Source organism: Poeciliopsis prolifica, unplaced genomic scaffold (genome assembly GCF_027474105.1).
Source record: "Poeciliopsis prolifica strain line A6 unplaced genomic scaffold, Auburn_PproV2 SCAFFOLD045, whole genome shotgun sequence".
Taxonomy (NCBI): Eukaryota; Metazoa; Chordata; class Actinopteri; order Cyprinodontiformes; family Poeciliidae; genus Poeciliopsis; species Poeciliopsis prolifica.
This window is the reverse complement of record NW_026562420.1, coordinates 936,158-957,474: the sequence shown is the minus strand read 5'-3', so window position 1 is coordinate 957,474 and position 21,317 is coordinate 936,158. Positions and strand designations below refer to the sequence as shown.

Here is a 21,317-nt window from a genome sequence, read left to right as displayed (position 1 = left end):
GCTGTGTATGGGTGTGTGTGTATGTGTGTGTGTTTGTATATGTTAATAAATTTAAAGTTCTCTCAAGTGTTGGGTTAAACACATTTCCTCGCAGCCCTAACAGATCATGTCTGCATTTTTCTGTGATATATTTACCTCTCGGTGAAAAAACAACACAGACTTGTTTGAAAAAAAAAAAAGACACATAGCTCAATAAAGGCATCATACATCATACATCAGAGGTCACCTGTGACCAACGTCAGACCATATTTTGGTGTTTCTTGGTACTGGAGTGGGTGTGGTGACAGATTACTGTCCAGCATTCAGAATAAATGCTGAACAAAACTCAAGTAAATAAAACGTTATAAAATTCTGCTGAAGAAGACAAAAAACATGAACTTCCTCTCTTCTTATATATATATTTTTTTGCTCGCTTTCTCAGTAGCAATGATTTGTGAAAAGCCAGCTGTGACTGCATCGTCACACTACCTGGAATCCTAGTTTGTCCACCTTCCTCACCTGTGACCTCCTCTCAAAGCAACACACCCTGCACAATTAACACAGCAGTCTCAGGTGTCAGGAGGGAGAGAGCGAGAGAGAGAGAGAGAGAGAGAGACGCTCCACAGCACCTGGAGGACTCTACATACAAACAAGGTAAAAGATTTCACTCTGATTTCAGGGACTTCTTCTTATACTCTATTTATGTGCTAGGTATTTTCTTAAAGGAGAGATCAATTAATTGTAAACTTGTAATCCACAACATACAATAGAGCGCCTTTTAAATGTGATCCATCTGTCCAAAAAAGAAACAGGGGAAATGCTGACTCATGCGACTTGTTGTGAAGTGAAAGATTCATAACCAGGGGAAAAGAATGGAAGTACTGAAGCAGCATCGCTCGCTTCTCATTTATAAATGCATACAACGCTGTGAATTAACCGGCTCTGTTAGTGCCTTTCAACATCAATGGCAGTTTTTCCAAAAGTTATATTTGTATACATATCTATTTGGTAAGGATAATTACATCAGTATTATTTATTGCTGTATGACTCATTAGTTGTCAATCCGAACTCTCATGTTGTTCTTTTTAACATCATAATTAACATCATAATTCATTTTATTTCCTTTCTACATATTTGAAAGTTTCTCATAACTTTTCATTAATATGTTTGTCTTTACAGAGAATTTGTTTTTTGTAAAAAGAAAAAAAATCTGTATTATTGTTTACAGTAGCAGATTTTTTGTCATCTTTCAAACTTGACCTTTGAACTTGGGGGAATTTCTCTTTTAAATGACCCGAGTGATGTTTGCCCTTTCTCTTCTGTATGTACAAATGTCTCACGGAGCGATCCTGAGCAAACACCCAGATTTAAACCTGCCTGTCGTTTATCCTCACAGGTTCAACACAAGACAAACCTTTTCGTTTTCAAAACTGTTACATTAATTGTTTCTCAATTAGAGAAAGTCACAAACAAACCAATACGTTAAAAAAATTTGCCTTAACATTCAAAATTTGTGGTATCTCCACCTAGTGATTTCTCTAGAGAGAGACTGAGATATGTTTGTGAGACTGCACTCACAAACCATTTTAATTAGTGTCATTATGTAAGCTTGTTAATGGATGCTGGTAAACTGTGGACACAATCTTCCATTTATGTCAGATTGATGTTAATTGTAAATCACAGGTTATGAGTTATTCAAACTGATGCCTATTTAAAGGCATCAGTAAAAAAAGATAATATTTAATGAATTATCAATCACATGTTAGCATAATTGATATCAACCACCTCAATCTTTTTCATGTCTTTTAATGTAGACATTTGATGTTTAAATCTACATTCTGTGCCCTCGGAAAGGGTTGAAACACGGAGAATGATCTGAAAGGGCGATCTTTGGAAATCCTGGAAGAGATATGAGCAATGATTTAGATTTTAAATTTTTTTTTCACCAACGTCATGTATTTACTGGGGGTAAAAATAAATCACGAGGGAAGAAATTTACTCCAGAAAAAGGCCTTGGTGAGGAAGGAGTAATTATTTTTTGATGTGTTTTTGTATAAAGAAGATATTTCTAAGTTGATTTTTTTTAAGCTTGTCTTTTGAGTTGAAAATAGTCTACAACTTATACCTTAAATTTTACTGTAGTAGAGAAAAACCTCTGCAAAAGAAGCTGTAAATACTTTTATCAAAGTAATAATTTTGGGTTTTATGTCTTTAAGTCACAGCCTAAACACCCAGCAGTAATTAAAACCTCAGCTTTCTTTCTCTCCTTTCTCCAAAGTCAAGAGAACACAGAGACCCGTGATAGCAAAACTAACCCAGCTAAATCCTAACCCTAACCTCAGCGTTAGGGTTAGGATTTAGCTGTTGGGAACCTTTGACGCGACTGACAGACGATTGATAACTGATATGTTATTGTACTTATAATACACAAACTTACTATATATATATATATATATATATATATATATATATATATATATATATATATATATATATATATATATATATATATATATATATATATATATATATATATATATATATATATATATATATATATATATATATATATATATATATATATGTATTTCTTGTTCGCCCCACACCACTGCTTGCCTTAAAAATAACTCAGATAGTTTTTATATTTTTCTGGCAGATGGAGAATCAAGAGAGATAATAAACACAAAACATTTTTACAAAGATCTACTAGATGTCGCAAAGCCCATTGTCAAAGAGCTGAATGGTGTGTAGTTTCAGCACTCTTTTCACAGATCTATTATTGTCTCTGAATGTGTTTGTTCTGGTGTTAAAGGCCTCTTTATGCTACATTGACTGTAAAATATCTTATTGCCACTCCCTGGCTCCTGCTCAAAAGAAAAACGCAGGTATCAGGGTGAAAGAACAGGCGACAATGGATGGGCTAAACCTTCAGGACTGCAGTCATTTATCATGCTTTGAAATACATGACTTTAAAAGGTGTTGCGCCTCTCAGAGAAAATGTCACTGTGCTGTGATTTGTTGAGTTTAGTAAAAAAAAAAGTAAATAGTGCATGTTTTAATAGCCAAAGGCCAGTTTTTAACCTTGTAAATCAACAATTGCTTTTCAGAGAATAGTGACTCATTTTCATCTTGTCTCTTGTTCGCTCTAGAGATTTTCAACAAAAGCGCCCTGATCCCATGGCATTGGTCACATTATGAAATCACACTACCTATTCCTGCTGGTTTACCTCGTTGGAGCCTCCACTGGTAAGAGCAGGTTGTTTGTCTTCAAGCAAAACACAATCAAACTTTACAGACATCAAAAAAAAATCTGTCATGATTTGTTCTTCACATTCTATTTAAAATTCAAAACAAACAAATGACTCATTCTAACATGGTATGTTGTTTTTGTAAAAACAAGTTCCCCCGTTCGTAAAAGATATAGTGTTGCGCAAATGTCTCTGATGAACTAGCTTGTCAAAAACACACGCGGGGTCAGTACCATCTCGCTGGACCGCACACAGAATAAAAAGCTCATTTGGCCCCATCTCTTCAGACTGTTCTTTAGAGTTTGGCTGCTTCTTGGTGTACCAGTCGTCTCGTTGTCTCTGACCAACAACTAGAGGATTTTATTGAATCTGATCTGCTAGAAATCAAAACTAGATGAAAGTGAATGAATGAAGGTAAACCATATCTGAAAGTCATACCTTTGAGAAATGTCAGGCAAAGACCTGTGGCAGACCAACAGGGAAACATAATCCTTCAAAGTTAATTCCTTGCATGTTTTTTTTTGTTGTTGTTTTTTAGCTCACAGCTCTTTGGGAATCTATTGGTGCTTAGATTAAATTTGATTTCTAAAATGGTTACTTTTAGTATCTTTTGATAAATAAATAGGACCAAACCAGGTTGCTAATATTGGGATGCCTAACGATACAATTGAAAAAGAATAAAATATAAACCTACAAAAACCGCTACAGCACACAATTAAACTAAAAAGTCCAAAGCGCTTAATTGCACTACATACAGAAGAATGTTACACAGTCTTGTACTGCAGTCAACAATGCAGATTTGCAAACGTGAGTGATAAGCTGAGCGAGGAGCATCACACCGGTGTGCTTGACGGCAAAAACAACTCGATGGTTTAGATGGGGATTCACAGAAGCAGCTTTAGAATAGTCCATAGTTTTGCTATTAGTCTTTTTTGGCTTATTCTAGCGGTGTGTTTTGGGTCATTGTCTTGTTGGAAGACCCATGAATTTCAACTGGACCCATCAGTGAACAGAAGGTGAAGTTGTGAACCATGACATCCTGCGCTGTTTTAGAATTGTAGTCCGCCTGTGCTTTTAGGAGCGGCGGTGGAGGAAGTGAACAAAGCTGTTCAGTTTGTGTTGACCACGCTGTCAAATGCTGAATTAACACTGACAGTTCTGCTCAGCACTTCTCTCTCGACAGAACAGTCAAATTCTGGTAAGCTTCTTGCCATTGAATCTGGGCATTACATATGTCACGAACGAATGTTATCGATTGGGTAAAATTTGAAGCAGAGTTTACCATGCCTTCAGGAAACAATCGTTTCTCTGTAGCAAAGAGTCCAGAAACTTGGGATGAAGCAAATCGCGTAGAGTAAGGAAGGGCCTGGTTTGACCAGGCTACCACCAAAGTAGGGACACTCTTCTTCTCTTGGTACTCTTCATTTTTACATTTCTAAACGTCAAGCTGGTGAACATTGCCAAAAAGTTCCAGTTTTGTGTCGTGCAAAGGACAATTTCTCATAAGCTTTGCAGCTCGTCAACATCCATTTCCAGTAGTGCTTTTTTTTTTTTTTTTTTTTTATAATTTTCTTTGAAAGTGGTTTATTCCTTTATTGTTCACCTTTAAAATCAATTTGACTGTAGGCAACAACATCATCAAGGAGATTGGCTGCAGGCCTATGGTCTTTAAACTTCTGGATAACATGTACAACTGTAGTCAAAGGAGCATGAAGTTGCTCAGAGACGCTGTCATAGCCTTTACCTTCAACATGATTGTCTATCCGTTTCTTTCTAATCTCCTAGGAGAACTCTCTCCTTTGCTTCAGTGTGGTACACACCATGTCACCACACATCACAGTGTCTACATATCACCCTTTGGATACACAGACTGACTAATTAGAAGCTTGGAGACACCTGCAGTGCTAATTAGAGGACACATCTTAGGGACACATGTCCCTTGGGTCATCATTTTTGCCCAGGTCTTCATTAGTTCAACTAGAAAAGCAGTGTCTTATATTCATTGACCAATTTCCAGTAATTTTTTTTATTATCACTTGTCAGTTTCAAGTTGCTTCAGTGACCCTTGTGTACCAACAACTTTGTCCACCTGTGTATATTTTTAATAGTTTGACGGGTTTTCTCACTGGATGAATAGCTGATTCATATCAATAATATTATAATACATTAAGTTTGAGTTTTCAGTTTGAGTTTTGTTGGACTAAACCATGTGTCTGTGAGAGGTTTGTTTGAATAGTCTAGTAACACAATGAACCAAAAATGCTTTATTATAAGATGTTTTATTTTAATTAAATGGTTCTTTGACACAACTGAATCTGTAAACTTTATCTTATACATATAAATCTAACAAAAAACTCTATTTCATTCTATCAGGAAATTCAAGGGCACAAAGGTAAGATTAATTTCTCATCTCGAAAGCACATAAAAAATCTCTAGCGGGAGGAGCATTAGATGTTCTTTTAGATTTGTAACTATTCTAGTCTGTTCTAAGTGGGATGACCTGTGACATATTTCAACTCTATTTTTTTTCATCCATCTATTTAACTTGCAGGAATACAACATGTGGAACAGAAAGCTGCGGTCAGGTGAGTCAGAAACCAATGAGTTCTTCACCTGTGTGGTTTTTCAGAATAAAAAGTGAAATCTGTTTTTATGACAACCACCAAATCTCCTCATTTTTAGTATGGGCTTTTAATTAGTTATTTCAGGAGGGAAATGTCTTTTAGTGTTTACTAATAATGAAATGTTATTTAGGTATCTAATCAGAACTTAAAGTTACTTCAGTTCAGTTCAATGTTCCATCATTGTTCTCTCGTGATTTATGAGTCAGAGCTGTTTGTTTTCATGCAGCTCATAAATATTTGTGAACCTAAAACTAATTTTTTTCCCAATTTCTTCTGGGGGATAAAAGTTTAAGATCAGACAAAGATAACCTAAGGTACACAAAAAGCTATCTTCCAATGATCATTTCACTTGCTCCACAAAAAAAGACCCCATCGTCTTGGTAACTAACAAGTTAATCGTCATCGTCCACATTAAAAATAAAGCTGAACTTGCGCCTGTCTCACCACATATGGTAAGTTAAGACATTGAAAAAGAAACTCATCATACTCCAAATAAATTCAAGAGAAGATGAAAAACAATGTCATCTCTTTATATCAGACTAGAAATGGTTACACAACCATTTCTAAAACAGCCCTTTTCAATTATTATTTAATTATTATTTAATTGGTTATTTAAACCAGTTGAAACCAGTTTGATTACCTGAAACATTTAATTGTGATGAGAGTAAAGCCAGAAGAAATGGGCCAGACTTTTTTACAGCACTGTAATTAAGGATAAAGTGAGGAAGAGACATAAAGTGCACCCAAGCTCTAATAAAAATGAATATGTGTTTGGTAAGGAGTCCATTTTTGAAGTTCAAAACTCATGTGAGGATGTCATAAGAAGTTGCCAAACTACCCCAGTCACATACCATGAGATTTCTTTCAAAGTGACAGGATCATCACTCCTTGGTCTTTATAAACCAGTTTTTTTAAAGCCAGGATTACTGGCTTAGTGACAAGGTGAACTCTGAGTTTCCAGTGTCAAAATGAATGTTCGCTTCCTCGTTGCATGAGCTAGACAAACCTGTTCTGGAAAAAACTTGTGGGTGAGTTGAGAAATCAAGAACGCAAACTTAATCTTCTAGAATAAGTTCTGCTGGGAAAATATGTAAATGGACTGCAGGAGAATCTCCTCTAAGACTGCACCACTCCCAAAAAAGCAAGAATGTCAGTGAACGTCACTTGAACATCATTAAGAGCAAAATGCATTTATCCTATTACTCATATTTCATGTTTAATATTTTATGTGTTTTTCCTGACATTTATGGTTCTTGTAGTTCTTAGATATTCTGAGAAATATTTTCCAATTGGCTAATAGAACATTGTTTCCCCACATCAAAAAAATGAATAGAAACTGTGAGTCTGTTTGAACTATAACTCATCTGCCTGAAAGCAAAATACGAGGTAAAGCTACGTCTGGTTTAGATAACGAGATAACGGCAAAAGTAATTTTCAAAAAGTGCAAAGAAAATAAAAAGGAATATACACTATGTCAATAATGAAGAAAAATCTCACATACAGTAATAAAATAAATGCATAAAAAGTAACTTTCAAAAGGTTTATTTATTTAAAAATAGGAGAAAATTAAAGTATAAATAACTTTAATTTGATTTAAAGTTATTTAAATCAAATTGTTTGATTAAGCTACTCCATCTATTACCACAGATTACCTCATGGCTGCTTGCATTTGGGATTTTTTTTCTATTTATAGGTCATGATCTTATCACATGGAGATCAGAATGTACATGTACCAATAAACCAAGAGCTTAACCTTTATGCTGACCTCCGTCTTCACCACAACAAACTGTCACATAACTGCAGTAAAGAATCTAGTTCATTCTGTCAGGCAGTGTTGTAGTCAAGATCACTTAACCCGAGACCAAGTCAAGATCAAGACCAGCACGCTACACGACACAATCAAATGTGAAATATCCTCAAAATTGCTAATCAAATTGATCTGAAAGATTCACATTCCCATAAAAACACCTATTTTTTTAAATACTCAGAGCTGAAATAAATTGAACCAATATTAAAAGCAGAACAAACTCTTTGTTCTGCTTATCTAAAAAGATAACACCCTGGGCATTTGCCCCTATCAGCGCTGTCAGTGAGGCTCCAGCCCTGTCTTCTTCGTAAAGAGTTCAGAAGAATCAGATCGCTCTTGAATGTCACATCACTGCATTACAGACTTTTGGACACAGTGTTGTCCCATATCTGCGACATGTTAGCCAACACCTGCGCACAATAACTCAGCGCAGTGAATGACGGAGCTTACCTTTCTTTGAGCTTCTTTTCTAAGTGATGATTAATTTTGAAGTCTTTCCATAGATTTACATTTGGATTAGTCGTGGTAGCCATTGTAGCACAGGGATGCACTTGAAGCTATTCATGGATTCAACTGTAACTGTTTTTGTGTGTGCAGGGTTGTTTTCCTGCCATCAGGTTTTTTGAGGCCTCATTCTTCCTGGTGTACAGTTGATGAACGAGTGTAGATAAGATTGTGGTTGTGCTATGGTGAATTGCACAGCATATTTCTTGAGAAATTCCAAGCTTAATTTTTTTTTTCTAACCCAATCCTGCAGAACCGTTTTGTCAAAACATCAGACAACTGTGTTCCTTGCTGTTTTGTCACTAATGATATTTAAAAGGGCAGCATTATGCATATTCAATGATTTTGAGATTTATATAATCAAAAACATACCTGGAGTGTTGCTTTGATTCTTCATACATGTTTGAGAAATCCTTTAGCCTCCCATGGCAACCATTCAGTTGTGCAAAACGCCTGGGGTGGACCTAGCTCTGCTTTCAAGAATAAAGCTCCTCGTCAAAGCTGCAGTTTACAAGCTTCCACCTCACTACCCTGCACACACTATTTGCAGTTAGGTGCAAAGTTATTGATTTGACTCACAAATCCAATCAATCAATTTTGATTCGTAAATAATTTCAGCTATATTTTTCAGAGATAAACCATTTAAATTTGATTTGCAGGGATTTCTTAAGAAAAACATTGACTCACATTCATGTACTTTATTTTCTGATACCAAAAAGCAAATAGCATGGGTCATTTGTTGTGACAAATGTGACAAAACAAAAGTCAAAATTCAATAGATTTCTCAGGGGATGGTTAAAGCTGTTGAATGTTGTAACTAAAATGTCCTTTCTGTTAAATGTCCCAAGGAGCCAGACGCGACCTCCCGCTTCCTGCAGTGTGTCGGCTTGCCGTCCACAGACACAGGAAAAGACCACATACAGAGGCTGAAAGTGATGCTTGAGGCCACAATGGACGTGTACACCTTCATGGTATGACTTCTACTGGCACGCAACGCAAAAAGATGCTGCGCATATTCCAGACTGACCAGACCAGTTGTCACTGTTATTGTTTCTGCTTTTTTTTTTCACAAGTCCTCAACACTTGTGAACTTGTGCTTTCGCATCGTGACACACTGCTTGGAAAAGACTTACGACATCTTCCCAGGAACCTTTTCAGAACTTTAATCCATTTTAACCGTTGTTACAGAAATCCAGCATGACGGGTGTGCCGGTCTTGAGCCTGGAAGGAGCTTTGAATTTCAACCCTGGAGCAGATCCTCTCCAGAATGAAGCCCTGGTTCAGATGTGGCTTGAGGTCAAAATCAAACCTCTGCTGGGTTCCATCACCAAACACTTCCTGTCCTGCCTCAGCACAAAGAACTTCAGCTGCTCCTCTTATCAGACTGTGTATGTCTTTATTTTTTTAATTCTCAACTTTATTTTTAGTTTTGATAGTAGCTGTTTGAAAATGTATTTTGATATTTCTGTCTTGCCTTTCAGAGTGAGAGAACTCAGCCAATATTTTTCAGAGATGAATCCAGTCAGACAAAAGTGGATCTACACGTTCTTCATGTATCCCTTCCTGTCTGGAGAAAGAGTTGCAGGTACATGTTGCTAAAGGAAATAAAAGCAACAGAAAAAAGAAATGTATACAAAAAGAGAAAAAGTTGTCTAAATGACTTGTGGGAAAGACCAATTGAAGTCAAAGCAACGTCTAAAGTTGCCAGAAAAACAGAGGACGCTGCATTAGCAGAACAAACAAAGCACACGACACAAATAACAATGAAAAGAAAATATTTTGCGTTATGACTCAACCAACTTTACACCTCTCAAGACCTTTGCCTTTTGCTAGCTAAAGTTCAGTTCTGTTTACTGTTTCTTGTTCTTCATCATTATTTGACCCTTGATATTTTCTAGCTAACCTCTGAAAACTTCACAGAACAGCTGTGTCATCCTGAGACTAGATTAGACATAGATCGAATCCAGATTAAGTTACGTAAGAGGCACTTTAGGACCATTGTTGACAGAAGAAAAATAGATTCAATTACTGCCAAAAAACTGAACAATTTTGGAATTAAGTTCAGAAAGTTTCTAGAATTTTTTTTGGAAGTTTCTGAGTTTCAAAAAGTCCAAAATTTTGAGAAAAAAACTCAAATATTTTGTGATTAATGTCAGAAATATTCTACAGAAGACTTGCTAAATTATTGAGTTTCAAAAGCTGAACATTTTTCTAAATCTTTTCTAGGTTATTTCTCACAATCTCAAACACAATTGGCAAAAATGAACTCCCTTTTTTCTGTCCGCAGTGTCCCTAATATGCCTTTGTAATTACATCTTAAACTAATCTTTTTTAAAATTTTCTTTTTTTTAAGGGTTGCAAGGAGTTTAATAGAAATGCATGGCACACCAGATGGTTTATTTACAAAAAAGAAACCTAACTGCCTCTTCACAGCAATGCACTGCTTTTTGTTGCCAAGTTATTCAAAATTTACATATACATTTCAAAAATTAAAAGTAAACAGGAGTCCAAGGAATCCAAGATGCCATAAATGTAATTTTTCTGTCCTTATTCAAACCTCCTGTCCTGATGCCTATAAACCGTACATCTGCTCCTATTTCTTGATGCATATTTATATGTACTTTATGTGTAGGTTGTATGAACGGCAATGAAAGCAGCGAAGAATGGCTGATGAAGAATTTTGGCGCCTTCAGAGCGATGGCCCAAATGAAGGACTTCACCAGCCTCAACATGGTCTTCAGTGGGGTGAGTCAGACTCACTTCCTATGAATGACTCGAACGGCCGCCTCACTTTAAATAACATTTAACGTTATCATACATGAGTTTGAGCACTCGTGCGATATATGAGTTTTTGTTTGTCACGTCACACCACTCTCTCTGTTTTTGGCCACAGCTGGAGGTTCTCCACCTGCTCTCTCCTGCACAAAAGGCCGAGCTGCTCTTAAAGCCTGAGGTGGCTGGTTTGGACAATGGCACCCTGACCCTGGTCTTCAACAGTCTGCTGCACGGTCAGCAAACGACTCCCAGCCCTGGAAACTCGTCTGTGGTGCCATTTGGTTATTCATCTCCACACAGCACTCTCAAAGAGGTAAACGCACCTTGTTGTATGTAATTGAAGTTCTGTTTCACAGGAATAGAGGGACGGATTTGGCCCGCGGGTCTTGACTTGACACTTGTGTTCTCGAGAAGCCGTGATTCTGTTTACATTTCGTTTGCAGACAGAGCAGAAAGCCCGGGAACACAGGGGCAAATTGTTTCTATGAATAATGAAACAAGTTTTTTTTTCTCTAAAATACATCATCATGTGATTCCTGCAACAAATCACATGCTAACGGTGTCAAGGCCAAACAGTCTGTGAGACGTACAGCTTCCACACTCAAAGGCACGCAGATGCAAAAAAAAAAAAAAACCTTGTAATGAATGTATCTTTTATTCCTGTCATATAGTCCCACTCTTCAATAACTTTTAAATGGGGGTTTTATTGTGCAGAGGATAAAATCACAATGTTTTTAAAAAAAATTAATCAATGTACAATGACACATGTAATTATTGCATCCTCAGCTTTTTTTTAAAGATGATCTGAGTGTCATGGTACTTTTACATATTCAGTTAATGGCTTTTTGGTTCCCTGTGGTATAAACATTAATTATCAGTTTAAATTCCTGTTTGTTAGTTTGATTGGCATCTGTTCAAAATGGAGAGGGTTATTTTTGTTGTTTTTTTTTCTCACAGTTTGTCAGTTTGAAGCAGCTTTGGTTTCTGATATGGGGGATGTGGGCAGCTGGAGGAAACAAGAAACTTCATCACTTCCCATTATTTGTTTTTAAAATTACAGATCGCAAATGGATTTATGACGGCTTTCAGACCGATTGGAAGTTTTGCTCATGAATTTGTTTCGTTTACACGTCAGGTAAATAAACTCACACACACATCCTGAGACGTTGAAGCTCATTGTGACAATAGGAAGTTCAATCGCCCCCTGGCCTCGTGTGTGTCTTACAGAGAGATGTTTCAGAAATAAAAAGCACCACTTTGACTCAGTTCCTGCTCAACTGGACTCTGGCTGAGCTGGCAGACATGTATGAGCCGCCCATGGACCCAGACATCCCCCAGTTTGACGTGACCAACGTGGAGGACTGGTACCAGCAGGTGGTCCTGCCGCTGCTGCGCAGGTTCCTGCCGAACGACGGAGACCTGATGCACCAAAACGTCACGCTCGCTTTTCACGAGCTGTAGTAAGTCAGACTAAGTATAAACTAATTACTCGCTTATTTGACTTCATGTTTACAGGCTTCCCTCTCACACCACTCTTTGTTTGACAAAGATTTTTCTCTTTTAGTCTGTTGGTCCATTTCGCTTTCATCAAAATTGATTTGGTTTGTGTTTTGGATTTGATCTTTTAATTGACAATAATGTAGTCCAGACGTGGATAGTAAGTAGTTACATTTACTTGAGTTATTTTAAACAAATTAAAAAAAAAAATCAACAACCATATATTTCTGCTTGATTCATATTATTTTAACAAAAAGTAACTTTTACGTAAGTATAATTTCTGGATAACACACCAACCGTCATTCAGTTATGTCACTTAATGAAGTACAAACATGTTTAAGCCATAAATGTATGGTGAAACTTTTTGTTTCTCAACAGCCTTTATTGTTTTAATTATATTTTATTTGCTAAGGTGACTCTGGACTCTGGCTCATGCAGGAAACAGTAGATATTGTCACAGAAAGTACTTTCCACTGTTTCAACATGTATTCAATATTAAGTTGGTAATATAGACCTATTTGGTAGGTAAACACGTATTTACAACTGCTTACATATCTGGGTTCAAAAGTTTTATGTGGTGAAAAATTGAGATTTGAAACTCAAGTTTCATCTATTTGAATGTGTTATTTGGTTTTACTCAATTTTAAAATTATTTGTTATTAACATTTACTTTTTACCTTCTAGGAATCTACAGCTATCACATGGTCTCAGATTTTTTTTGTCAAAATGTGAATTGCATAGAAGCCTGGTATCATTGATAGTTTTGTGATTTTTTTTTTTTTGTGAACACACTTACTGTGAAATTCATCTAATCTGCCTCAACTTCTGTGACTGAAGAGTGTAATTCTGAAAGCCTGCAAATAAAATAAAATGAAATCAAACAAACAGTTCTATGTTTCAGTCAGATTTTCTAAATATGCCTTCCAAAAGTGATGTAAGAAGCATACATTTTATTTAATAATAAAAAAAAAAAACTTTAACTTAAGAAAGCAAAAAGAATTGAGTGTCTAACTTTAAATGGAAAAACCTTCAGCCATTTTGTTCGTGTGTGTAATTGAGGCCTTCTCAGTGGCCTACTGTTAATTGCTCATCCACAGTCTCTGGTCATTTTAAAGATGAAAAAATGTCATTTCATTGGTCATCTTTGTCTGAAGCTGTGTATTGTGTTTTTATGCAGTTTTCTGGAACATGGTGGGGAAAATGAATATGATGAACTTCAGGATGTCTGCAGCGTCACTCTTGACAAGAACCCTTGTGGGGTGAGGTTCTGACTTGTATTTTAATTTACTCTGTATTTTAGCTCGATAAAAGAAACCTGCTTTACCTTCTGTCCCATCTTGTTGTTTATGTTGCCCTCAGCTGACCGATGCAGTGGAGAACATAGCCCATATTATGCACTGCGCTGCTAAGAGTGAGCTGACAATGACTGAAGCAACTATCATGAGGCTGATTACTGAGCTGGCTGAACGTCTGAACTCCCTGATCAAAGAATTTACCACAACAGTGAGTATATTAACCTCTCTGGCCTTCTAAACATAAAAGACTTCAGTGTGAATCAGTCACTCTGATAATTCCTCTCTGTTGTCACTGCTGCAACAAAAACTCGAGTCAGTGCTCTTTTGTGTCCTGTAGAACTTTGCGGAGCTGGCATCTGACATTAAGGAGATATTCAACGAGAACGAACCTCCAACTCTGACCCAACATCACCTGGACGACCCCGAATTCATCAAACTCTGGTACCAGATCAAACTGCTCCCCCTGCTGCCAGACGTGAACCCAGACCTCCTCTCCTGCCTGAGCACCAAAAACTTCTCCTGCCCTGTTTACCAAACCCTGTGAGTTCACACATTTTGTGATTTAAAAAAAAAAAAAAAAACGTTGCTGGTTTAGTCACCGTCCTCTTTCTGTTTTCGACATGCAGAGTGGCAGCACTGGGTGAGAGCATGAGGCAAATGGATGCTGACATGATGTACAGTCACAACATCTACAGATATTTCATCTACTCGTTCCTGAATCACAACACCACCGGTAAGCCAAAACATCAGCTGTAGAATTGAAAAAATAACTCGTACACGAAGAAAAGATAACGGTGACCTCAAACACATTGCCCATGTTATTCACCATGCTGCTAAAAGTGAGCTAACAGTGAATGGCGCTGCTCATGGCGGTATGTGATGTCATCAGTTCCATTGTTGCTAAGATACAGACACAATGCCTGAATGTGTTTGTGGCCATATCTGATGATTTTATGCCATAGAATAGAATAGCATTTATTGTCATTGAACAGGATTCAACGAAATTTCTATTGCAACTCCCGTGCAAAAAGTCAAATATATACAATATTAAATAAACAAACACACAATACACCTCTCTGTGTAGCTGGCAAAGAGAAATCCAATCAGTACCCTCAAAACAACCATATTTGGCTTCCTGTGATAACTTTCTTTGTCACTTTTTGAAAAAGTAGTCTTTGAACAAAGGGTTTACATTCAGAGCAGAGAAAAAAAGACTGTAATCTGATTTCCCCAGAAGAGGTGTTTGGTTTTTGATCATTTCCAGGAAGTAGGTGCTTACCCACAGTCATCCTCATCTATCTTTTGTTTGGATAATTTTGAATTAATTTGAGTTACAACATTTAATTTCCCTTTGGGAGAAATTGAGTATTTTGGAATTTTAATTTCACTGGTGATTTTACTAATGTTATGTTGTGTTTAGATTTATTTGTTCCAAACTTACTTCCTGGAAATGATAATTACAAGCTTTAGTTTGATTTATTCAGATAATGAATAATCTTTCTACAAAATTGTTTTTTTTTAGGGTTTTTCTGTGATATTCTAGCCAGACACGAACGAGATGTGAATTTTAACCAGCAACTTATTTTGTAGACTCATGATCTGTTAGGCAATCGTTATTAATTAGTCAAATATATGTTGTTAATTAATGGTATATTTCAGAAACTGTGTATTTACTCGTGTATTATATGGTAAATGTATTTAAGCATCAAAAGATAAATGTAACTTAACATGTTTTATTGTACAACATTGGGGTTCAGAAACCCAGTGCCTCTCTTCAGCCAATCAAAGTGCAGAATGGGTGAAGCTGAACTTTGGGTTCTTCTCAAGCTTTGCCTCCGTCATCGACTTCTACCAGCTCAACCCTGATTTCTCTGCGGTAAGTCTGGGGCCGTCAACGTGCTGGATTAAAAAAACAAACCCTTGTGCTTGTGAGTGAAAACACGTATTTTTTCTCTTTTCCTTTCTCAGTTGGAAGCTCTGCAGGTCCTGACCCCAAAGCAGCTTGCAGAGGTGCTGCTGCTGCCTCTTCCTGGTCTAACGGAGAAAGACACCATTATCCACGCAGTGTTTGACTTCTTGTTGGAGTCACCAGAAGAGAGAAAATTTACCAATGTTCTCCTCTTCATGGTCCAGCTTGCCGGAGAGGTTAATCCTCCCTGCAGTGTCTATCAACTCATGTGAGTTCCTTCTCATGGTTTTAGGTTACACATCTCTAGGTAACTAACTTACTCAAACACTAGCTGTGTTTCCATTACAAATGTAAGAAAACTTTATCAATATGTCAAAACAAACAAAACAATTTCGCAACTGTGGTTCTACCACAGAAAGACGTTAAAATCAGGCGTAAATAAGTTTGTTCACACCTTAAGTCATCAAAAAATAAACACGCCATCATCATCCAACCACTTCTCATTGTTGTCTTCTTCATGTTAAATGAAACCAATTTTTAAAGAGTGGTCCTAAAACACACCTCATCATAGCAGCAAAACTTCTTATCAATAAAACTTTTCTCAATTGGAATGTTTGCTTTTAGTGAATTTATTTTCAAAACATCAAATTCTGCTATTCTATGGTCAAAAAACCCAAAATATAAGAAGTAGAACATTGAGTTTTGATTAAATTTTATTCTTTTCTTTTTCTTTATTTTTTCAAAACATTTTTCATCTTTCACTGAATCCAGTTTTCTTTTGTTTATTTATTTATTTTGCTTGTGGCTTAATTTGTTTTGTTTGTTATTGCGTCAGTTTTGAACGAATGTACAGAGCTGTAATGATGATGCCTCCAGACTTGGAGCCGGTTATTTGGGCGCGCATCGATGATCTGATGGGAGTAGCGCCAGCAGGTGAGTCTCTCCTCAACCTGAAACACCAAAAATGAACTGGCACCCACAAAACGGGCTAAAAGTTCAATTATTGTGGCGTCGTTAACTGACTATATTGTTTTTGTTTGTTTGTTTTTGTTTATGACAGAGTGTGTACCGGCAGAAGTCACGGTGAGTCTTTGATCCTAAAGTTGTTTTCCAGTAACTTTTCTAATTTTTTTGCATGTCGGTAAGAAATTAAGAATTATAACATATCGTTCACAGTGCCAAGACACGCAGATTAACAGTAAGAATTATGTGCTCAGTTTTATTTTATTTTTTATCGAGTTTTTGTATTGTCAAAATATATGAAATCCTACTTTTCCCCTGTTGTTTCACAGGTACTAAAATCTGCCGAAGCATCAACAGGTAATTTTGCCTGATGAGTACAAAATGAAATAAAATCTACCAGGCTCGTTTTTAGACCTTAATAACTAACATTACATGTACTTTTTCAGCTCCGTTCTTCAGTCATACTTCAACAACCACACACATGTTCCATGCAGCTTCACCTTGGAGGAATATGCTTGTGCTCAGGTAACTGTGGCCCAGTGGGTCAAAGTCGGGGTGAAGGTTCTGATGCGCTGCAGGTTTGTCTCACTGTCTTCCACTCACAGCTGAAGGACTTCACGGCCGAACAGCTGGCTTCCCTGATGAGGTGTAATCTGCCCGACAATAGCAGCCATTCCAGGGTCCTGTGGAAGTTGCTGCTGACAAAACTCTCCAGCGTTTTGAACCCAGCGCTGGACATGCTGGCCAACAGGGTCAGCAGCTTTTGGGATCACGGTCTCATTTTCAAGTGTCTTTATTCTTGCGTTACGTGAAACTGGTTTACTCTTCTTACAGTCGGTGGGAATGATCCCTTCAGCGGAGGCCATTTTGGATGTGATTCAGGAAATCAGGCTATCGACGCTGACCAATGGGGAGCTGACGAATAGCAGCCTGATCCGCTTGTGGTTCACAGAGCGTCTAAGCAGCTTCCTGCCATTTGCATCGGGGCGCTTCCTGCTGTGTCTGACCAGCAGGAACTTGAGCTGTCCATCATATCAGCAAATGTGAGTCAGGACACTTTAAGAAAAACCAGCCGATTCACTTGTTTTGTGTTTGAGCAGCATAGCATGTAGGGGTGAGCGATATGGGCTTACAATTTTATCGAAATATTTTGGGCATACAATAAAAATTCAGTTAAAAAAATTGTTACTTCTTTTATAGGAAAGGGTATGTGTCAGTTTTGTTTTTTGTTCTAACATCACTATCTTACTTTATTGAGACAACAACAAATGAGATTTCTTTTCACAATAAGAAATTTGTCAAGATAAGGCTAAACGAGATGATAAATGCCCACCCCTAATAGCATGTTGGGTTTCGTTTCAGTTTTTTTACAGAAATATAAGGACGTAAAGTTTAATAATAATCTACAAAATATACAAACTTACTACAGTTGCTTCTAAGTTGAACTTATTAGAGTTCTTGCTTTGTGAGAGTTCATGTCTGTAGATTTCATCCTTGTTTCTTATTTGAACTGTTTATGTCTAAACCCAAAGTATTTAGTTTTAACTACATCCTTTTGCATTTGTTTTATTCTGAATACATTGTGGGAACTGATATTTGTCCTCAGACTGCAGACATTTGTTAGCCACTTTGAGAAGATGCCCTCCCAACAGCAGCTTCTGGTCCTGAAGGATTTCATCCTCCGTTTCCTTCTGAACGCTCACTCAGGCACGCACTCTTTAATAAATCTGCATTGATAAGTTTGAGTTATGTTTACATTAAGATGCACATCTTTGAGTTTTTACAAACATTTCTGCTTCTTCCTGATCTGCAACAGGTCCAGGATGTTTGTCCTCCTTCAACAACAGCGCACAGTGGCTGACCGACAACTTCGGTCCATTCTCTGAGTTAGTGGCCGTCAGCGAGCTGATCCGTCTCAACCCTCTCTTCAAACCAGTGAGGATCAGACTGTCAAAAGCAAATCAGTGCTTTAAAAAAAAAATAAGGCCAAGTAACTTTTTTTTGTTCTAGCTCGAGGTCTTACAGCTCCTCACAGCAGATCAGAGAGTGGAGCTGCTGGGACTGACGCTTCCTGAAAACACAGACACTGTCATCAACGCTCTCTTTAATTACATGACCGAAGCACCAGAGGAAAGAAGATTCACACAGTTCCTGTCGTCTCTCGTCATCTTTTCCAAGACAGTAAGAAAAGTCTTTTTTGATTCAGGACTTTTCGTTTTAAGGTCATAGCTCATTTGTCCTCTTCTTGTTTTTATCCAACAGTTGAATCTTTCCTGCTCGTCCTACAAAACACTGTGAGTTCAGATCAAACCTGCAATATATACGATTAAAGTTGTAGCCAGAAATGCTAAATGAGAGTCAAGTTTTGGTAGTTTCTAGACAACATGCTCATCTTAGGAAAGATAATCATGATTATGTCGCAGCATAGAGTCAAAAAGGTCAGCAGCGTTTGTTTTCTTTTCAATGAGTGTCATAAGCTGCGTTTTCATTACAAAAGTGAGTAAAACTTTGTTGAAATTGTGTCAAAAACACAATTTCACAATTGTTTTTTTTTCACATTAAATAAGAAATGCAATTAAAATCACATGTGAATAAGTTTGTTTACACAATAAATCATTCTTGCCTCACAGATTCACCAGACTGGACGACGCCATGGCATCAGCTACTTCTGATGTAACTTCAGCCATCACACACACAAAAGTGGCTTTATTCAAACAGCTACCATCTGGTGAGACTTATATATATATAAAAAAGAGAAATATTTTTAGGATACAAATTGTGTTATTTGTATCATTTCTACTTTCATTTGATTTAATATTTTCCAAACTGTTACACTTTTAATTTCTATTTTGTGTAAAGACTGTGGCAATACGTCTTTACCATGTTATACACAAAAAGACATTCAATATACAAAATGCAGCTTAGTGATTATAGATTGAAGAATTAATTTGATGAGTGTGTATTTGTGTCAAAAGAAATAATTTTTCTTTTGTTTAATAATTAACTCATTTGATTTTTTGTGTGCTTTTATCACAGGTTGCATCATATACAGTGGGCAGGTAAAGATATGTTATGAATTTTTTTCTATTTTTCAAACAAATATTTTTTGAAGATTTATAACCATTTTAATCATTTTCTCTACATAGTGCAATGTAACGATGGCAAATGGTAAGTTTCCTCTCTGCATAATGATCCTCTATTTACTCTTATTTAAAATTATGTATTATTTTCACTTTAACACATTATCTTGTCTTGCATCATTTCACAGAGACAGACATATGCATGGGAGTCAACAGGTAGGGTTGAGAAAGACTTTGTGATATTTCTCCCTTTTCATGTTAAATCAAGGAAACATAAATTATTTTGTGTTACAGCACAGAGCTTCAGATCCACCTGGACAGATCAATGATGACCGGACGTCACTGCAGCTTCTCTGTGGAGGAATTTGCCTGTGCCTCTGTAAGACGTCGCATCATCATCTGTCCTCAAATTGCAGCTGAGAAAAAATAGTTCCATGTTTGGTTCAACATCTGGTCTGTTGTCATTCTCGTCTCCAGCTGTCAGGTTTAACAGCTGGGGATCTGGCAGCCATGTTGGGTTGCGATAGGGTCTCCGACTCAAGCGGCTCCAAACTTGCCTGGAACCTGCTGCTCTCCAAAGCCTCCAAGGTCCTGGATCAAGCTCTGGATCTGCTGAGCAACACCGTAAGACTGGCTTTTGGTTCCAACCAGCGGTGCTCCGGTCGCAGTTTTCAGGCTCATCACCAATATTTAAAGACCTGTCCGGCTGATTCTGATTTTTTGCCCAATTCTTGTTTTTTTTCTGAAAGATGCTAAATGTAGTGATGATGTAGTGAAGTTATTAATGGTGGATTTACTATTGTCCTTTACAAATCTTTCCCACCAGTTATATGGGAAAAAAATATTTATGTGGGATGACCATTTATTTTAATAAAAAGTGCAATAACCCGGACGGACATTTTAAACTCAAATTCGACCAAATCTTTTGTCTAAAGTCATCATTCAGTCTATTTTTATCTCCAATGTAGAACTTTCATTTAGCTAAAAATTTAGCGTAGATCATTTGTTGTTGCAGACGCTCCGCCCCGACCATCATTCTGCCTCCATGATCCTGACTCCATTAGAGAACTCCGGCTGCATGGCGTCAACATGGCCGTCCTCAACGATCCCGCCTTCGTCCAGATGTGGTTCGGCCGCCGCCTTCGTCCTTTCCTGCCAGCTGTTTCCGACGACTTCCTCTCATGTCTCTCCTCCAACTCACTGAACTGCAGCACCTTCCAGTTCATGTGAGAATGAACTCATTTATCCTTTTTAATCAAGTTAAAAATGTATTTGCATCTCTTTTACAATCTGTGATGATAAAATATCTTTTCCATTTTCAGTGTGAAGACATTTAGCCACGTTCAGTCACTCATGTTGCGTGAAAGGCAGCGGTCTGTCTCCACACGTTTCATCACAGCTTTCCTGTCAACAAACAACACTGCAGGTAGGAACCTGCAAAGACACTGATCCATACCATGCATGTTGACATATTCATAAACATCTTATGTAGATCTGAACGATAAACAAGTAAAGGATATTTGGGAAACATTAAGTGTCTTCACTTGAATAATGATTGTCTGTTGTTTCCAAGACAACAAATCTTCCTCATCCTTCAAATCAATTTCACCTGTTAACTGCATGTCAGCTGTTTTAT

At 37.2% G+C, this 21,317-nt stretch overlaps 1 protein-coding gene across 1 annotated transcript; it reads left to right on the top strand.

Annotated features, from left to right (window-relative positions):
• Positions 1-545: 545 nt before the first annotated feature.
• Positions 546-21,094, top strand: LOC129376838 (uncharacterized). The gene is made up of 36 exons (XM_055056435.1): positions 546-633; positions 3,129-3,225; positions 5,601-5,619; positions 5,779-5,812; positions 9,011-9,133; positions 9,351-9,550; positions 9,644-9,747; positions 10,795-10,907; positions 11,056-11,250; positions 11,998-12,072; positions 12,165-12,397; positions 13,612-13,693; positions 13,794-13,937; positions 14,067-14,269; positions 14,356-14,462; positions 15,487-15,605; positions 15,698-15,906; positions 16,474-16,571; positions 16,699-16,721; positions 16,815-16,836; positions 16,931-16,958; positions 17,048-17,126; positions 17,207-17,353; positions 17,436-17,644; positions 18,208-18,308; positions 18,418-18,536; positions 18,612-18,782; positions 18,864-18,895; positions 19,232-19,329; positions 19,638-19,660; positions 19,748-19,769; positions 19,870-19,897; positions 19,976-20,060; positions 20,159-20,305; positions 20,697-20,907; positions 21,004-21,094. Exons 2-35 carry the CDS (start codon positions 3,174-3,176, stop codon positions 20,883-20,885), a joined length of 3,633 nt encoding a protein of 1,210 aa, XP_054912410.1. The 5' UTR covers positions 546-633; positions 3,129-3,173; the 3' UTR covers positions 20,886-20,907; positions 21,004-21,094.
• The last annotated feature ends 223 nt before the right edge of the window (positions 21,095-21,317 follow it).